Source organism: Caretta caretta, chromosome 6, assembly GCF_965140235.1.
Source record: "Caretta caretta isolate rCarCar2 chromosome 6, rCarCar1.hap1, whole genome shotgun sequence".
NCBI classification, from domain to species: domain Eukaryota; kingdom Metazoa; phylum Chordata; order Testudines; family Cheloniidae; genus Caretta; species Caretta caretta.
The window spans coordinates 15,807,580-15,827,663 of record NC_134211.1 but is presented as its reverse complement, the minus strand read 5'-3'; the positions used below and the strand labels follow the sequence as shown (position 1 = coordinate 15,827,663).

The 20,084-nt window shown below is 43.7% G+C and overlaps 1 protein-coding gene across 1 annotated transcript in view; it reads right to left on the bottom strand.

Annotated features, from left to right (window-relative positions):
- Positions 1–20,084, bottom strand: part of LOC125638285 (NACHT, LRR and PYD domains-containing protein 3) — a 38,700-nt gene that overhangs the window by 2,640 nt on the left and 15,976 nt on the right. Inside the window, exons 6-10 of the mRNA XM_048853829.2 lie at positions 17,566–17,736; positions 15,671–15,841; positions 13,585–13,755; positions 12,289–12,462; positions 6,199–6,369 (exon numbers count right to left, since the gene is read on the bottom strand). Coding sequence (XP_048709786.2) covers positions 6,199–6,369; positions 12,289–12,462; positions 13,585–13,755; positions 15,671–15,841; positions 17,566–17,736 — 858 coding nt within the window. The remainder of the gene's footprint in view (positions 1–6,198; positions 6,370–12,288; positions 12,463–13,584; positions 13,756–15,670; positions 15,842–17,565; positions 17,737–20,084) is intronic.

Genomic DNA, 20,084 nt, shown 5'->3' with positions numbered 1-20,084 from the left:
ATGCACCTTCCTCCTTAAAAAGTATGTAATACCCCTTCATCTGGTTCCTGAGCCTGCACGTGCAGCACATCAGATGGCTCTATATTCTCCTAGCCCCAGCAACTTCTGCAACCCTTCACCTGACTATTTCAAGTCACCTCTCTTATACATTTCTACATAAGCATCATGGTTCCCACTGACCTTCTACAGTCTGAAGAAGGTCCTGAAAATATTAGAATGGAGCAGGAAGAGGTTAATGGGGGCGTGCGGCGGAAGGTTGGCTCTCAAAGGCCGGCTGAGGAGTCAGCTACAGCACTGAACTCCCAAGGGTTCCCCCTTTTCCTGCCTCACGTGCTCCTTGCTCTCCCATTCCCAAAGCCCTGTGGAGTTTAAAGAGTTTTACAGCATATTTGGCTTCCAATGCATGTTAAGAATTTTTAAAAGTGTTTAAAACCTAACAATTTCCTTAATCTGGAGTTAAGGTTGAAAGAAAAGATACGTTTTTACCTTTTAGTTACTTCTGAGAACTTTGCTAACAAAATAACTAAAAACCCAGGAAATTCAGTTATGATTAAATTTAAAAGAAAGCAAAGCGTTTTTAAGTGTGGAGATGCACAGATAAGTCTATCCATATAACACAACTCTGCCCCCATCAACAAAGTTCTGAGAACAAAGACTCAGAAACGGACTTATTCAGCTGAGAAATAGGCCAAACTCAAGAAAGTGTTTCCCCAAAGTAATTGTAGCCCTCCCAGGACTTCATCACACACACACCCCTCAGTCTTTATTGAGCATAGAGTAAGACTAACAAAGATGGGCCATGCCAGTGAAGCTCCTTCTATATGGGTAAGGGAAATTTTATTTTCCTGAGGTCATAAGACCCTCCACAGAGGGTCCCCAGCAAAGTTCAACTAAACTTCCCCTACAAGAGTGTTCTGTTCATGGCATGCAAACAGAAGTTAAATAAAAACAAAATTCTCTTTCTGGAGCATTGGGCAACATAACATTTCTTAAAATCCAGAACCCTAACGCAGAAGAACCAACAGAGAGAGAGAGAGAGAAAAGCCAGGCTGCTCCCTAAGGCAGAGAGGCACAACTCACCCCACCATGCTCTAGGCTGGCTCTTTACAGATCAGCTGCTCAAGGCCCAGATCACATGCTTCCGTACAGAGCCCCTCTAGGCTGCAAGCTGGACAAGTAAACCCTTTACAACCTTAGCGATAGCTTGCAATGTTACCACAGTTTTCACTACCCCACATCATTTCCTAAATAACAAACACAATAAAAAAAAATCACAAGTTTACCTTTATGGGAGGTCTGTGATTTCCCTTCAGCTGTTGGTGCTAATCAGGAAGAGCAAGTTTGGCTCACCCCCAGCAGGAGCACCTTTTGCTGTCCCCCTCTCCTAACATTGTCTGGTACCAACTCCTCTCTCCTCCTCTGGCTAACAACACCTGTAATATTTTTTTCTAACTTCAGAGGCTGTAACTGTGCTGGGCTTCTGTCTGATAATCGTTGGTCAATGTGCCTCTACATTATCTCTCCTTTTACCTCTCACTGCTCCCAGTATTTGCTTTTCCACACCTTTTCCCCCACCTCATCCCGGCCCTATAATTTTGTACCAACATTGTCTGCCCTAGGCAGACAAACCTGGGAGGTTAATGCTGTGGGTTTTTCCCTGTTTGCGGTCTTTCATGGAGTGCTCTCAATGAGTCTGGTCTAGTACATAACTGACATCTTAAAAACAATTCCACTGGGAGTTTTCTGAGTGGTAGACTGGGGGGTTGACCTATATGAGAACAGGATATCCTTGCCACTTGGGCTTTGCAAATTTCCTACCATTTTTGGGTAATCCTTATTTCAGTGACTGCACAAAACACTCTGCCAATCCATTTGAAGCTGGGTGACAGGTAGCTGACCTAGCACGTTTCACAGAATTTTGCCATAGAAATGTCCTCAGAAATAAATTGTGAACCATTATCTGAAATAAACTCCACAAGTAGGTGGCAAACATATTGCAAACCACTTTCAGGTGTTTTTCCAGAAGAGGTTGTTGTCATGTGCACTACCTCTGGCTAGCAAGAATAAGGATCATTTGCTTGTTGTTTTTTTTCCTGAAAAGTCAATATATACCCATTGGCAAGGCTTTAGAGCTCCCTTCCATGGATGACATGGTGCCTTTTATGGCATGTTTGGATGGCTATTACAGGAGTCACACTGGCCACACTTAATCAGATGTCAAGATTTTCCATTGTTGAACACAGACTGCTGCTGCCATGTTTGCTGTATTGCCAACATTCTTTACCAAGCAGTATATTATTTGGATTCCATTTTTCATCTCCAATTTATACAGTCACCTTAAAAACTAGGAGCGTAAACAAATCACACTGCACAAGAGGACAAGAAACAATCCACAAACTAGAACAGCAGCTCAGAAGATATGTCTTCTTAAAAACTAGGGAAATTCACAGATTTAAAAAAAAAAAATCTGTGTGTGCTGTTAGTTGAGGTTGCTCTGTTCTGCTTTAACAACGTTTTTCTCCAGTGCTGAAAAGCTAGGAAATAAAAACAAAATAAAACACTTTTGTTTCTCTAACAACTTCAGTATAAAAATGTATTAATTCTTACCTATTGCTATCCTCCTTCCACTACACACAAGGCTTCATAAACTATTATACAGCTTTAACTCTGACATATGTACAAGAGGAACACACATTACAAGTTGTTCTCTTTTCCTCAAAGAAGTCTCAAAAGAAAACCATATCTTAAAAAAAGATTATGTACTTTGAACATGTCTATTAAAACGCTAACAAGGAACATTGAATGACTGTCCATTCAGTAACACTATCTATCCTGTGCAGTTAATGAGGCAAGGAGCCTGTAGAAAATAAAAAGAATTTGTGATCACATAATTAAAGGTTTTATCATGATGCCTACACACCAGGAGGCTGAATTAACATTGTAAAAGCAACTTCAATTCTGGCATTTCCTAAACTTTAAGAGCTTAACTTTTCAGCTTTAATATTCCATTTTTGCCTCGTGGGGTGTTTTTTAATGTATCAATAATTGTACTAGCCCAAAGTCTCCACAGAATTTATCTCCCTTTATCTGAGTCCATCTTTCATCATTTTTTTCATAACGTCCTCTTGTATTTGTAGATTTAGAACACGTAGCTGAGTGTCATGCTGGATTTACAGGGAACTAAGCTAGTTGTCTGAAATTTTGTGAACAAAGGAACATTACAACAATTTATAACTGCCTGGCATGTATGCTGAACCAAGCTCTTCATGTTCCTGATGTCTGTCTTAACTACACTTGCCAGTGCTGCTAACACCTGTGAGGGCTGCTGCCTAGAGAGAGGGGCAGGCTTGCACTAAAGAATGAAGAAACTGGGCTACCTGACAGACAATCCTGACCTATTTGTCCCTGCTTTCTCTCTTTCTTTGAGTCTTTCTTTTTCCCTTCCAACTTTGTCCCAGAATTAATTATCCTCATGGTGGTAAATGAGAGGAATGAAGGAAGAGGGTTATTTTAAATGATGACAGGATCCCAGACTTGCGTTCTGCATCTACCTTTCTGAGGAAAATATAAATGGAGCAGATTTTGATGTTAGAACCTCATGTTCCAGTATATGATTCATAGATTCATAGATATTTAGGCCAGAAGGGACCATTATGATCATCTAGTCTGACCTCCTGCACAATGCAGGCCACAGAATTTCACCCACCACTCCTAAAAAAGACCTCACATCTATATCTGTGCTATTGAAGTCCCCAAATTGTAGTTTGAAGACCTCAAGGAGCAGAGAATCCTCCAGCAAGTGACCCGTGCCCCATGCTACAGAGGAAGGCGAAAAACCTCCAGGGCCTTCCAATCTGCCCTGGAGGAAAATTCCTTCCCGACCCCAAATATGGCGATCAGCTAAACCCTGAGCATATGGGCAAGATTCATCAGCCAGATACTACAGAAAATTCCTTCCCGGGTAACTTGGATCTTACCCCATCTAAAAACCCATCACAGGCCATTGGGCCTATTTACCATGAATATTTAATTACCAAAACCATGTTATCCCATCATACCATCTCCTCCATAAACTTATCGAGTTTAATCTTAAAGCAAGATAGATCTTTTGTCCCCACTACTTCCCTCGGAAGGCTATTCCAAAACTTCACTCCTCTGATGGTTAGAAACCTTCGTCTAATTTCTAATCTAAATTTCCTAGTGGCCAGTTTATATCCATTTGTTCTTGTGTCCACATTGGTACTGAGTTTAAATAATTCCTCTCCCTCTCTGGTATTTATCCCTCTGATATATTTATAGAGAGCAATCATATCTCCCCTCAACCTTCTTTTAGTTAGGCTAAACAAGCCAAGCTCCCTGAGTCTCCTTTCATAAGACAAGTTTTCCATTCCTCGGATCATCCTAGTAGCCCTTCTCTGTACCTGTTCCAGTTTGAATTCATCCTTCTTAAACATGGGAGACCAGAACTGCACACAGTATTCCAGGTGAGGTCTCACCAGTGCCTTATATAATGGTACTAAAACCTCCTTATCCCTACTGGAAATACCTCTCCTGATGCATCCCAAGATGACATTAGCTTTTTTCACAGCCATATCACATTGGCAGCTCATAGTCATCCTATGATCAACCAATACTCCAAGGTCCTTTTCCTCCTCCGTTACTTCTAGTTGATGCGTCCCTAGCTTATAACTAAAATTCTTGTTATTAATCCCTAAATGCATGACCTTACACTTCTCACTATTAAATTTCATCCTATTCCTATTACTCCAGTTTACAAGGTCATCCAGATCCTCCTGTAGGGTATCCCTGTCCTTCTCTAAATTAGCAATACCTCCCAGCTTTGTATCATCTGCAAACTTTATTAGCACATTCCCACTTTTTGTGCCCAGGTCAGTAATAAAAAGATTAAATAAGATTGGTCCCAAAACCGATCCTTGAGGAACTCCACTGGTAACCTCCCTCCAACTTGACAGTTCACCTTTCAGTAGGACCCGTTGTAGTCTCCCCTTTAACCAATTCCCTATCCACCTTTCAATTTTCCTATTGATGCCCATCTTATCCAATTTAACTAATAATTCCCCATGTGGCACAGTATCAAACGCCTTACTAAAATCTAAGTAAATTAGATCCACTGCGTTTCCTTTATCTAAAAAATCTGTTACTCTCTCAAAGAAGGAGATCAGGTTGGTTTGGCACGATCTACCTTTTGTAAAACCATGTTGTAATTTGTCCCATTTACCATTGACTTCAATGTCCTTAACTACCTTCTCCTTCAAAATTTTTTCCAAGACCTTGCATACTACAGATGTCAAACTAACAGGCCTATAATTACTTGGATCACTTTTTTTCCCTTTCTTAAAAATAGGAACTATGTTAGCAATTCTCCAATCATACGGTACAACCCCTGAGTTTACAGATTCATTAAAAATTCTTGCTAATGGGCTTGCAATTTCTTGTGCCAATTCTTTTAATATTCTTGGATGAAGATTATCTGGGCCCCCCGATTTAGTCCCATTAAGCTGTTTGAGTTTCGCTTCTACCTCAGATATGGTGATGTCTACCTCCATATCCTCATTCCCATTTATCATGCTACCATTATCCCTAAGATCCTCTTTAGTCTTATTAAAGACTGAGGCAAAGTATTTGTTTAGATATTGGGCCATGCCTAGATTATCCTTGACCTCCACTCCATCCTCAGTTTTTAGCGGTCCCACTTCTTCTTTCTTTGTTTTCTTCCTATTTATATGACTATAGAACCTTTTACTATTAGTTTTAATTCCCTTTGCAAGGTCCAACTCTACTTGACTTTTAGCCTGTCTCACTTTATCCCTACATATTCTGACCTCAATAAGGTAGCTTTCCTTACTGATCCCTCCCTTCTTCCACTCCCTATATGCTTTCTGCTTTTTCTTAATTACCTCTCTAAGATGCTTGCTCATCCAGCTTGGTCTACAACTCCTGCCTATGAAATATGACATCTAGTATATATAACATCTAGTATATGATCACACTTTTGGTCTGCCTAAAGATGGCCGATCAACACAGCCCCGTCTCTCTCTTCTCTTCCCCATGCAGGTTAGTGGTGCTGATCGAGGGTTGGTACTGCATCCATTGTAATATTGCAATCCTAGTAGCAAAAGTGAGAATCAGGATTGTATTATTTTAAAAGACACTAAAAGGAAGCCGATTGTTACTTACCTTATTTTCCTGAGCTTGCAATTTTGGTCTTTCAGTTTTTCACACAGCAGCTTCAAACCTGAATATCCCAGGTTGTTCTCCCCGAGGTCCAGCTCTGTCAGGATCTGATTTGTACTGAGAACAGTGGAGAGATCGCTACAACAATCAGCTGTAAGATTGCACCAAGAAAATCTACAAGAGGCAAAAATATTGAGAGAGAAGTTACTCCTTATTTCTTTCTCCCACTGACATCAATAGGTGTCTAGACAGATTCTTATTCCTGGATGTAGAGATAAGTCACAGGGCTCCAGCAGGAAGCCATGTGACAGTAAGCAATAAAAGTCCTCTCAGTGGATTCCTTGCCACATGCACCTGTTAAGTCATTTTCCATGTATTCCACAAGTGAAATTCTGTGAATGAGGTGTTGACTGTAGGTCATGACAAAAGGGCTGGGGAATCAACCTGCAGAAGGATGTGGCTGGAAAACTGGCTTAAACCTCTCTCATTGCTGCACAGAACTCTTGTTCCCTTCTGGCTAAGCAGATGGAGTCACAGCTTCTGTATCAGCTCTCTTTCTCCAGAAATGTTCCTCATGGCTAAAACTGTGAGCCTTATGTTGCAGGAGTCAACATCCCTCACACCCAGAGACAAGCTACCTGATGACTATGCACCTCACTCTTTATCTCCTGGTTTTCAAAGGTGCATTTGACATTTTGGAAAGGTACAAAACACGAGCAGTGACCCTTAACACTACACTACCGAAGTTTTGTGGCAGTGAATAATTGTTGAAAACCAGCACTCCTTGTTTTAATGAGAGAAACATATTTCAACACTACTTTAGCTTACATCTTGTTTCCTCTGTGTATGTTACATCCAGTTACCTCTATGTAAAGACTCTAGATTGGTGTTAGTGAGACTTGACACAATGCCTACTGAAATGAATTGTATCAAAGCAAATCTAAGTATAAAGAAGCCCAACTGAGTGCAGCAATGATGCACGTGCCTTGGTTGTTCTACTGCAATATTCTTTGTTTTCTTTTGGGATCCACAATATCTTTATCTTTCCACACTTGGAGAAAACGTTATTACGTCCAAATGAAAAAAGTAGGGAAATGCTAGTAAAGTGCATCGGTCCTTTTCAGCATCTCTCTCAAAGTGCATATTTTGATTCCTGATCATGTGTTGCTAATTTCCTTTATTTCAATTTAATTAATAACTGAAAAAAGGCACCTGTCCAAGGCTTGATATGCCTTAACAAACCAGCAGCAGCAGCAGTCAAGTAATCATTTCAACAGGAACTCGACCACTTATAAAAACTCCTTTCCACCCCTTTATCATTCTGGGAAGCGTATCTTCAGCCCTCTGCAAAAACCCCACAGATGTTTTTTGACGCATACCCAGAAAGTCACCCAATTCAAGCTATTTCCAACCAAGCAGGGGCAGCAAGTCCCAGAGCCCACCGGAGAACGGCCTGCCAGCCACCCCCCCCCATCCTTTTATAAAGGGGGATCCAGCTGAGGTGTCTCTGCTGAGCATGGCTGTGGCAGTCTGGCCTGGGGACAGAGGTGATCCCTCAGGCAGACCAGTCCTAGGCCTTGTAGGGCTTTACAGGTCATAATCCATACTCTGAAATTCCACCTGGAGACCAAAGAGCAGCCAGTGGAGATCCCGGAGCCCTGGTGTCATGTGCTCCCAATCGAGATACCCTGTTCTACACCGCTTTAGACTCTCAATGGGTTAAGGTGTAACCCTACAGAGCATATTGTAATAGTCTGATTTTGAAAGAACAGAAGTATGGATAGCAATGGCAAGGCCTACATCCAAAAGGAAGGGTTGTAACCTGCTAGCCAGACACAGATGATAGAAAGCTTACTGAGTCACTGCTGTAACATGATCATCAAACAGCAGCTGGGGTCTAGAACTATCCCTAAGTTACAAACCCTAGAAACTAACAGCAGACGTTCGCCTCCAAATCAAAGGAATTGATATTATCTCAAATGCGTCCTCCATCTTCTTCCCCCAACCTACCATCATCACCTCAGTCTTGTCTGGGTTAAGCTTCTGCCAGCTTGCTCCCATTCATGCCACAATCTAGTCTAGACTCTGGCTGAAGCACTGAACTGTATTATCTGAGTTAGATGGAAGAAAGACTTGTAGCTGGATGTCATCAGAATATTGAAAACACCAAACCCCATGCCTCTTCACTAGACTCTCCTCACTGCCCCACTGACACACTGAACAAGATGGGTGACAGAATGGCCCCACATGGCACCCCACACCTAAGAGCTCTTCAGGAAACTGTAAGGATCAGGCCCTTTTCCTGCAGCATATTATAAGGCCTGTAGCCATATTGTAAGTCCTAAAAGCCTACGGCCTTTGTCTGCAGCCAGATTGAAAGAGCCGCAGCTATTAGCTGAGTAGCAGAAAGTCACATCCTCTCATTCTATCCAAATTACATTAAAATAGTGTAATATCAGGCTGTTAAGAAAAAGAGACCCAGTCCTAATGGCACCCACTATCACCAGATAAAGAAACAGATCTTAAGATGGTTAAAGAAAAACTTGATTTGATGCATTCTGTCTGACAAGAAAGCACTTATCAATAGTGGGGGCTGTGAAATCCCCATTTTTTTATTGTTTTGTCATTATGGTCCCCACTTCCCTATTGTTTGTCTGTATGGTCTGTGTCTGGTTCTTTAATTGTTTCTGTCTGCTGTATAATTAATTTTTCTAGATGTAAATCAATGAAGGTGGTGGGATATAATTGGTTAGAGAATTATGTTACAATATATCAGAATTGGTTAGTAAAATTTTAGTAAAGTAATTTGTTAAGGTATCGCTAAGCAGGACTCAAGTTTCACTATATAAACTGGGGTCCAAGAAGGAGACCAGCAGAGGGGAAAAGAAGGAAAAGAAGAATAAGAAGAAGGAAAGACCTGGAAGAAGAACTCACCCCCAAAATACAGCCTAAGACCAGAGCTGCTAAGAATCCTCTGCACAACCATGACGTGCAGCAACCAGAACCCAGATGAGACTGACCTTGCCTGGCCAACAGGGAAAGTTCACCTGCCTGATCAGGATTGGTGAGCATAGCATTGTGTGCTTAGCGTGTGTATTCGGCTTGCTTGGTAATTGTTAATAAATAGAGTAAGGATATTACTGTGTAAGGCTCCTTCACTGGTAAAAGGTCCTGCAAACCCACAGGAAGTTACGCCCTGAGGCCTAGGAATTGGGTACGGGTGGGTATTCAAATTAACAGGGTTATGCCTGAACCCTAAAAACAGGTAAAAGTGGGTGCCCCTACAGTGTGTGAAGGGCAGAAAATTTGTGCGGGTAACAGAAGAGGAGCAATAGACCACAACTACTTGTTGAGATCTGAGAGAAAAGAATGAAACCAGTGAAGAGAAAGAATAGTAAATATGGCAGGCGACCAGCTTGGCTTAACAGTGAAATCCTTGCTGATCTTAAACACAAAAAAGAAGATTACAAGAAGTGGAAGACTGGACAAATGACCAGGGAGGAGTATAAAAATACTGCTCAGGCATGCAGGAGTGAAATCAGGAAGGCCAAATCACACCTGGAGTTGCAGCTAGCAAGGGACGTTAAGAGTAACAAGAAGGGTTTCTTCAGGTATGTTAGCAACAAGAAGAAGGTCAAGCAAAGTGTGGGCCCCTTACTGAATGTGGGAGGCAACCTAGTGATAGAGGATGTGGAAAAAGCTAATGTACTCAATGCTTTTTTTGCCTCTGTCTTCACGAACAAGGTCAGCTCCCAGACTACTACACTGGGCAGCACAGTATGGAGAGGAGGTGACTAGCCCTCTGTGGAGAAAGAAGTGGTTCAGGACTATTTAGAAAAGCTGGACGAGCACAAGTCCATGGGGCCGGATGCACTGCATCTGAGGGTGATAAAGGAGTTGGCGGATGTGATTGCAGAGCCATTGGCCATTATCTTTGAAAACTCATGGTGATCGGGGAAGGTCCCGGATGATTGGAAAAAGGCTAATGTAGTGTCCATCTTTAAAAAAGGGAAGAAGGAGGTTCCTGGGAACTACAGGCCAGTCAGCACCACCTCAGTCCCTGGAAAAATCATGGAGCAGGTCTTCAAGAAATCAATTTTGAAGCACTTAGGGGACAGGAAAGTGATCAGGAACCGTGAGCATGGATTCACCAAGGGCAAGTCATGCCTGACTAATCTAATTGCCTTCTATGACGAGATAACTGGCTCTGTGGATGAGGGGAAAGCAGTGGACATATTATTCCTTGACTTTAGCAAAGCTTTTGTTACAGTCTCCCACAGTATTCTTGCCAGCAAGTTAAAAAAGTATGGGCTGGATGAATGGACTATAAGGTGGATAGAAAGCTGGCTAGATTGTCGGGCTCAACGGGTAGTGATCAACGGCTCGATATCTAGTTGGCAGCCAGTATCAAGCGGAGTGCCCCAAGGATTGGTCCTGGGGCCAGTTTTGTTCAATATCTTCATTAATGATCTGGAGGATGGTGTGGACTGCACCCTCAGCAAGTTTGCAGATGACACTAAACTGGGAGGAGAGGTAGATACGCTGGAGGGTAGGGATAGGATACAGAGGGACCTAGACAAATTGGAGGATTGGGCCAAAAGAAATCTGATGAGGTTCAACAAGGAGAAGTGCAGAGTCCTGCACTTAGGAAGGAAGAATCCCATGCTATGCTACAGACTAGGGACCGAATGGCTAGGCAGCAGTTCTTCAGAAAAGGACCTGAGGATTACACTGGATGAGAAGGTGGATAAGAGTCAGCAGTGTGCCCTTGTTGCCAATAAGGCTTACGGTATATTGGGCTGCACAGGAGCATTGCCAGCAGATGGAGGGAAGTGATTAGTCCCCTCTACTTGTGAGGCCACATCTGGAGTATTGCATCCAGTTTTGGGCCCCCCACTACAGAACAGATGTGGACCAATTGGAAAGAGTCCAGTGTAGGGCAATGGAAATTATTAGGGGGCTGGGGCACATGATTTAAGAGGAGGGGCTTATTTAGTCTGCAGAAGAGAAAAGTAAGGGGGGATTTGATAGCAGCCTTCAACTACCTGAAGGGGGGTTCCAAAGAGGATGGAGCTAGGCTGTTCTCAGTGGTCGCAGATGACAGAACGAGGAGCAATGGTCTCAAGTTACTGTGCGGCAGGTCTAGGTTGGATATTAGGAAACACTATTTCACTAAGAGGGTGGTGAAGCACTGGAATGGGTTACCAAGGGAGGTGGTGGAATCTCCATCCTTAGAAGTTTTTAAGGCCCAGCTTGACAAAGCCCTGGCTGGGATGATTTAGTTGGTGTTTGTCCTGCTTTGAGCAGGGGGTTGGACTGGATGGCCTCCTGAGGTCTCTTCCAACCCTAATCTTCAATGATTCTACGATACTGGTCAATAATTAGCAAGATTGTCTGTATTGAGTAATGCCTCCTTCAAAGCAACAGGCAGAGAGGTATTGACAATCTCCATAAGTGAGGGACCCAAGTACTTCCTCAGAGGCCTTCACCAGCCTGGAAGGCCATAGATCCAAAGTACAGGCTGAAACATCGCTCACTCAATACCTCCAATACCTGAGGGAGCATCACTGGCTGAAACTCTAGCAGAAGACCATTTGTTCCCTCAAGACCTTGTTCTGCCACCACTGAAGCAGAGGGCCAGTCCTTAATTTGATCAATCTTGTGTGCAAAGTAGTTTCCTCACAACAGGAAGGACTCAGGTCTGCTACTAAAATGAGACAGGCTGGATTTATCAGACTATCTACCACCGGGAACTAACCTGTCTGAGATTTTGCGGATGCTATGGCAGAGATAAAAACTTTTCATGGCATCCCACACAACCAAGATTAGGAGTTTTTTAAAAAAAAAATCTTGATGCTGCAGCCAGAGTTGGTATGAGACACTCACCACTGGTTCTCTAGCCATTTTTTAATCTAGTAAAATATGGCCAAACCGTACGGCAGTGAGTCTCTCTCCCTTCCGCAGGAAGGGTAGTGGTGCTAGTCCAGTATTGGCAGTGCATGCAATGTGGTACTGTAATGCTAATTGCATGAGCTAAAATTATGATGGTATTATTTTAGCAGGCACAGACTAACTAACAGACACCGCTGTTACCTTATTTTCTTAAGTCTGCAGCCTGGATGTTTCAGTCTTTCACAAAGCACCTTCACTCCTGAATCTCCCAGTTGGCGATTCCACTTCAGGTCCAGCTCTGTCAGGACCTGATTCATACCAAGAGCAGAAGAGAGATCCCCACAACAATCAGCTGTGAGATCACACCTAAACAAACTGCAGGAACCAAAAACAAAGAGGAAAATTACTTCTCATTTCTTCCCTGCTCAGTTTTTATCTACTGATGTCAATGGGAGTCTAGAAAGAGTTTATTCATTCTGGAAGTGTAGTTTAAATGATATTGCTCTTGTAGGATGCTGTAAAGATGCAAACACTGTATTAAATTGCTACATAAAACAGAAGCATAGGTCTGAGCACAGAAAATAGTGTTGTGAGACTTGGGGCTGAGGGTAGGGGGAGAGTCAAGTCCAGCCACTTGACCCTGATAATTGCTGGGACTTCAGCCCATCTACTCAGTGCCCATTGAGAGGTGTCCATTGGTCCACAATGCTTTCTGATAGGGTGGGGACCAGATCTTTAACATTTTTAGGTAGCGTGCCTCATCTGCACCTGGAATGCAGGATTCCAACTGCACCATTAACCCTAAGGGACAGGTATGAACTGCTGATGTGTGTGTAGGGTGGGGGGGGCAAGGAACAAGCAGTTCAGTACAGAAAGAAGGATTGCCAATGAAACCCTCCAAATTAGCAGGTTCTCTCCTCCTAGGGTGACCAGATGTCCCGATTTTATAGGGACAGTCCCGATATTTGGGGCTTTTTTTTTATATGGGCTCCTATTGCCCCTCACCCCCGTCCCGATTTTTCACAGTTGCTATCTGGTCACCCTATCCCCTCCCCCCACAAGCTGAGAGAGACAGAGAACTACTGGCTATAACACAGAGGTAGGTAACGAGGACTGTGATGGAGTTCAGGGGGTAAAGAGTTTGGGTGACACAATTCTAAGAGTTTCACTGCCCTCGATGGCTTTTATAAGCAGTGTTATCCCCAGTCCATCAGTCTCATACCCAGGCTAGAGGATTCCTTCAGTGCATGAGATAATAATATTTAAACCCAAGATTGAGAAGTGTCAGATCCAATTCTTCAATTCAGGATCATCTTTTTAAAATTCATCATTTCCAAACAGAACAACATCTTACAGGCTGCACCCATGTTATGGGCCAGTGATATGTCAAGTGCTAGAGACATTCTCAGCTTTCAGAATCTCTGTGTACCTGAAAGGAGATGGCATCACACATGACCTGCAAACTCTTCACATAAAGTAAAGCCTGTAAACGCTTACCCCAGTGTCTGCAGTTTACAGTCTGGATGTCTCAGTCCCTTACACAATTGCTTCACCCCTGCATCGCCCAGTTTATTCAAGTTCAGGCTCAGTTCTATCAAGGTCTGGCTGGTGCTGAGAACAGAGGAGAGCACCCCACAACAGTTGGCTGTGAGACCGCACTTATCTAACCTGCAGGAGAGAGTAGCACAGAGAGGACATGATCACAGCTTTTGTTTTAAGAAGTAAAATTGCCTTCTAGCCCATCTCCCTAGCCAATGAGCACTGAGACTAATAAGAAGCCAGATTGATTGTGGCTTCCCACTTAAGCCACATCACTCACCCTTCACTGTTGTCCAGTCAGCATTAAGAATGGTCCAGCTGTCTAGACCTCAAAATTCTGCCATTGGCCAGTTAACAAAAAACTTTGGAGTTTGACTTCCTGTCTAAGCAGCACGGACCCTAGCCCTTTCCACAGACAGCCAAAATTTAGGATGGATTGATGGCCACCCCGTGGTTCTTCCCATTCACCCCTCTCTCTCCGCCCCACAATCATTTCCTCTGAGAGATGTCATTTCATGGTCAGAAAAAGTCAACCACCAACTCCTGTTCACCAGCTGTGTTTCCTCAACACATCTAACTGGGTTTTAGCCCCTGCTATAGACTTCCCTTCGGGAGTCCAGATCATTATGAAAATGTAGTGCCTCTGAACAGCTTGTCTGAAACAAAGTATTATTTATCCATCCATAGGAACATAAACTGGGAGGAAAAGAGTAAAAACTATAAACACCCTATACACGTCTTACCTAGGCTTAGCATCTCCCTCATGACTGATGTAGGCCTGACATAGCCTTGATTACCCCTCCCCACATCTTGTTCTCCTGGGGGCCTTATAGCCTGCTACTCTGCAGACCTTCTGCATCCTCTGTCTCAGAGGCTCAGCGTTTATACACTTTCAAGCTCTTCATGCAAGTCTTCCTGCTGGACCCCATGGAGTTCACAAGATGGGACCTCACTCACCCAGCCAAATCCCCTGATTCCACACTGGTAGAGGTGAACTTCAAAGGAATTAACACCTCCATCCTCCATGTCAGTACCAGCAATTGGGGCCATCTACAGTCATTGTCTTGGTTACCATTTAGCAAGCAATACAATAACCAAACTCTCACACAGACAAAATTAATACAGATATCTCCCACGTACTTCAAAGAAGTTGGGTATAGCAGGTCCATCCCAGCAAATGTCAGAGGCTGCCTCTAGTTGTGGCTGTTTCACATCAAAGTTTTGTGTGGGAGGAAGAGTGATCTGTCATCACCCCTTCCTCTTCTCCCCAGCACATTAGATTCGGAGCCTAGGAGAGGGGCCAGTGTGGGCCATGCCAATGCGCGGGCAGTCACATGACCCACTTCACCCCTCCCATGTGTCGCCCCTGGCTCGTAAATCAACAGCCTCCATTAGCTAACCTGGTTACCCCCTGCCAATGAAGGATTTTTGCCTACAAGACATTTGTTTTGTCTGGACAATTTTTTAATGTCCCAAGTAATAGAGCTACTAACATATCGGTGAGGAGACTCTTCCATGGGCTAACTGGATATTTCAGGCGCATCACTGATCTAAAGCAAACACCCTTCACTCAGATATGCCTCCCCCACCTCGTGCCTTCATGCATGGTTTACTCATTCTCTCTCCCCACCCTTCCCACTCTGAATGGGACAAGGCCGACTCCCTGCAGGGCACTGCGGAGGGGGAGAAGTGGAGCCACCAGCAACTGATCATTTCAGAAGGGGAAAGGAGCTGCTGCATCTCCTCCCACCCTGCTCAGTGAGGCCCCAGCGACCTCCCTCCTCACGAGGGTTCAGGAAGGTGAGTGCGCACTGACAGAGAGAATCTGAAGCTCACTGGCTCCTCCAACAGGGAAGAGAGTGGGAAACCGGACAGTGCCATGACCCATGCGCAAGGGTGGACAGAAGGTTATTGGCAGATGGCTCATAGCTACACATACCCGTGCCTGAAGGGTGTCCTTCATATCAGGTACCTGAAGGGATCTGGCAACACACACCAGCTATACATCCTGTCAGATTCTTAAAGGACGCATGAAAATTCTTACCACAGTTTCTGCAGTTTGCAGTCTGGATGTTTCAGCCCCATACACAGCAGCCTCACACCAGAATCGCCCAGTTCATTTAAATTCAGGTTAACCTCAGTCAGGGTCTTTCTGGTAGTGAGAACAGAGGAGAGCTCCCCACAGCAATCAGCTGTAAGTTCGCAACCCCACAATCTGCGAGAGAGAGATGGAAAATAACTAACTCTGTCTTTCCTGACTTCTAGAGAGGAACTTTTCTCAGGCAACAACATGCCGGTACTGTGGTACTGGGAGAATCATAGGTTATGTCTGCACTATGGGACTGGAGGTGTGATTCCCTGCTTGTGCAGTTGTACCCATAGTAACTCAAGCAGAGCTAGGACACTCAAATTAATGCAGCTGTGGTGGTACAGTCAGCAGAGGCACAGGCTAGCCACCCGAGTACATAGGCTTGGTATATGTCAACATAGTATATAGACTTATCCATCCTCTAATTCACTCACTTCTCTGCATAAATTATCCATGTAATCCATCCATCAGAAAACAACTACTTCCGAACCCAGTGGTTCTCAACCAGGGGTGCGTGTACCCCTGAGCGTACACAGAGGTCTTCCAGAGTATATCAACTCATCGAGATATTTGCCTAATTTTTACAACAGGCTACATAAAAAGCACTAGCAAAGTCAGGCCTTGGCTACACTTGGGGGGGAGGTTCGAACTAAGATACGCAACTTCCGCTACGCTATTCACGTAGCTGAAGTCGGAGTATCTTAGTTCGAGTTACCTGGCCATCCTCACAGCAGCGAGTTGACCGCGGGGGCTCCCCCGTCGACTCCACTTACTCCTCCTGCCGAGGTGGAGTACAGGCATTGATTTATCACGTCTAGACGAGATGCGATAAATCGATCCCCATAGATTGATCACTACCCACCGAGCCGGCGGGTAGTGAAGACATACCCTCAGTTTCATACAAACAATGACCTGTTTATACTGCTCGATATACTATACACTGAAATGCAAATACAATATTTATATTCCAGTTGATTTTATAATTATATGGTAAAAATGAGAAAATCAGCAATTTTGCAGTAATAGCGTGTTGTGACATTTTTGCATTGTTATGTCTGATTTTTGTAAGCAAGTAGTTTTTAAGTGAGGTGAAACTTAAAAACAAGACACATCAGACTCCTGAAAGGGGTTCAGTGGTCTGGAAAGGTTGAGAGCCACTGTCCTAACCAATTTTCCTAAAGCCCCCTACCCCTGAGTGTTCTGTTTGTACAGCACCTAGCACAATGGAGTCTCAGTCCAAAACCAGGACTCCTAGGTGCTATGGTACTACTAATACCAATGAGGGAAAGCCCAAGAAAATTGAGTCTTACAGCATGCTCTGAAAATCACCAAACCTGAGTTATCAGACCTAAGGGTTCAGGACAGCGTGTTCAAGAATAAAGGGCACTTCACAAAAGACACTAGATCCCTTCCTTTTAAACCAGCTTAGCTGAAGTTCCTCCACCGACTGCAACTGTGGTGGTATCACATGAGGAGAAGGCTCCAAGAGAGATGATCTGTGTCCCAAAAGCGTCTAGTTTTCAGTGAAGAGACTGTCTTCCTTGGTGTTCATACAGTGCCCAGCACAGTGAGGCTCCACTGGGCCCTCTGAGTACTCTTGTCACACAAATAAAAAAAAAAAGTTAAGCGCAATACCAATACGACACTGAGAGTCACAGAAAGGTAGGGCTGGAAGGGACCTCAGGGGATTCCATCCCCCTGTGCTGAGGCAGGGTTAAGTCAACCTAGACCATCCCTGGCAAGTGTTTGTGTAACCTGCTCTTAAAACCCTTCCATGACAAGCATAGCACAACCTTCCCAGGTAATTTGGTATAGCAGCCTCAGACTGCAGAAAACCAGCTGGTACTTACACTATTTTTTGCAATCCGCTATTTTGACATTTTAGCCCTTCACACAGCAGTTTCACTCCTGAATCTCCCAGTTGATTCCACTTCAGCTCCAGTTCTGAGAGGGTCTGGTTGGTACGGAGCATGTGGGAGAGAGACCCACAACAACCAGTTGTGAGACCACACCTCTCCAACCTGCAACAGCCAGAGATAAACAGAAGAAAATCACTTATTTCTGCTCAATTCATTGTGTTTCACTCACTAAGGTCAAAAAGCATCTAAAAAGATTTTTTTTCTTTATTCTGTAAGGTTAAAGTTGTGTTGCTGAGGAGGATGAAAGTCTTGGGGAAGAGAACATCAGAGTCCTCTCCTCTCTGTGAAACAAACCAGCAGTTGGGACTCTCCTTCCACATGACGTCACGGTATCCTCTTGCACTAAGGAACCCCAATTATTAAGTATAGACAGGTACCAGTAATGGGGGATTCAGTTATTAGAAAAATAGATAGTTTGGGATTTGTGATCATCAGGAGAACCGCATGGTCAATTGCCTGCCAGGTGTGAAGATCGCAGACTTCAAGACATCTCAATAGACTTATGTACAGTACTGAGGAGGAGCCGGTGGCAGTTCTTTTAAATGCTTCCAGTTCCACATGCAGAGACAGATAACGTACGGATTGTGACGTTGCACTCTATATGATTTTATGAAAATATGCTAATGAGTGTGAATGTAATGTAACTGGAATATGCTTTGTGCAAAAGGTCGTTTGTAAAGTATCATTACAAAGCTTATAATCTACTGAGTGTGGTCCTCCAATTTGTATAAATGTATCACTCTTGTATCTGAAACTAGAAATATGAAATATAACTCTGAGGTCCTACTATAGTAATACAAAGTGTGGGCCATTAATGGGGGTTTGGAATCTTGATGGCTCCCATCAACCAGGACAATTGACTGTGGATGGCTCCGTTTGCTTGCAGGCCTTCCTGTGAATCAGGCTGGGAAGAATGAGGGCTTGAAATCTTACAGTGACATGTGATCATGTCACCTGAACTGGAATCCATCTTTAACCTGGCGCTTTTCCATTTAGAAGGAAGGGTGGGAACCCAGAGAGGCACAAAGGATTCCCGCCTTATGCAAAAGATATATAAGGGGGTGGAACAGAACAAAGGTGGCTGCAATCATGAGAAATCCCCTAGCTACCTCCTGAGCTGGAACAAGGGCTGTAGAAAGGATTGTGCCCAGACTAGGAAGGTGTCCAGTCTGTGATAGAAGCTTATTGAAACATCTGAGAGTGAGGTTTTATCAGTATTCAGTTTTCTTACTGTATGAGGCTTAGACTTGCGTGTTTTGTTTTATTTTGCTTGGTAATTCACTTTGTTCTGTCTGTTATTACTTGGAACCACTTAAATCCTACTTTTTGTATTTAATAAAATCACTTTTTACTTATTAATTAACCCAGAGTATGTATTAATATCTGGGGGGGGGGGGGAACAGCTGTGCATATCTCTCTATCAGTGTTATAGAGGGCAAACAATTTATGAATTTACCCTGTATAAGTTTTATACAGGGTAAAACAGATTTATTTGGGGTTTGGGTATCTGAGTGATGGAGACAGGAACCCATCTTAAGCTGTTTTCAGTTAAGCCTGCAGTTTTAGGGGACATGGTTCAGACCTGGGTCTGGGTTTGCAGCAGGCTAGCGAGTCTGGCTCAAACCAGGCAGGACACTGAAGTCCCAAGCTGGCAGGGGAAACAGGCTCAGGAGTCGTCTCAACACATCAGTTGGCAGTTCCCAAGGGGGTCTCTGTGATCTGACCCGTCACACGGAGGACATAGGGAAAGGTAGTAGAGAGGTCCCGGAGGACAAATTTAGGCTGCTAAGTAAGAAAGAGACTAAAGTCCAGGACCTCTTTGGGAGGATTCTTTTAAATGCTTCCAGTTCCACATGCAGAGACAGATAAGACAGACAGAACCACAAGGTCTCAATGCATGGATGAGACAATGATGTTCAGAGAAGAGATTTTGGTTTATTTACGAACTGTGCAACCTTTTAGGAAAGGAGGAGCCTGCACAGGAAGGATGGGCTCCACCTAAACCAAAACAGAACCAGATTTTTGGCATATAAAATTTAAAAGATCATAGAGGAGATTTTAAACTGAGGGTTGGAGGGAAAGCCGACAGGTGCAGTGGAGCACATGGTTTGGACAGAGACACCTCTTAAGGGAGGATTTATTAAAGGGGATATTCTATTTCCTAGTAAAGAGGAGACGACAGAAGTTGATAAAGTACAGGTAAACTACAGGCTGTTGTGGAGAATCCTTTACATTGGTCTTCGCTGCAGAGGATGTGAGGGAGATTCCCACACCTGTAGCCATTCTTTTTAAGTGACATATCTGAGGAATTGTCCTAGACTGAGGTATCACTAGAGGTGGTTTTGGAATAAACCAATAAATTAAATGGTAATAAGTGAACAGGACCAGAGGTCCTCTGGAATGGTGGTCAAAGCATGAAGGGGCATATGAATGTTGAGCAGATCTGGCAA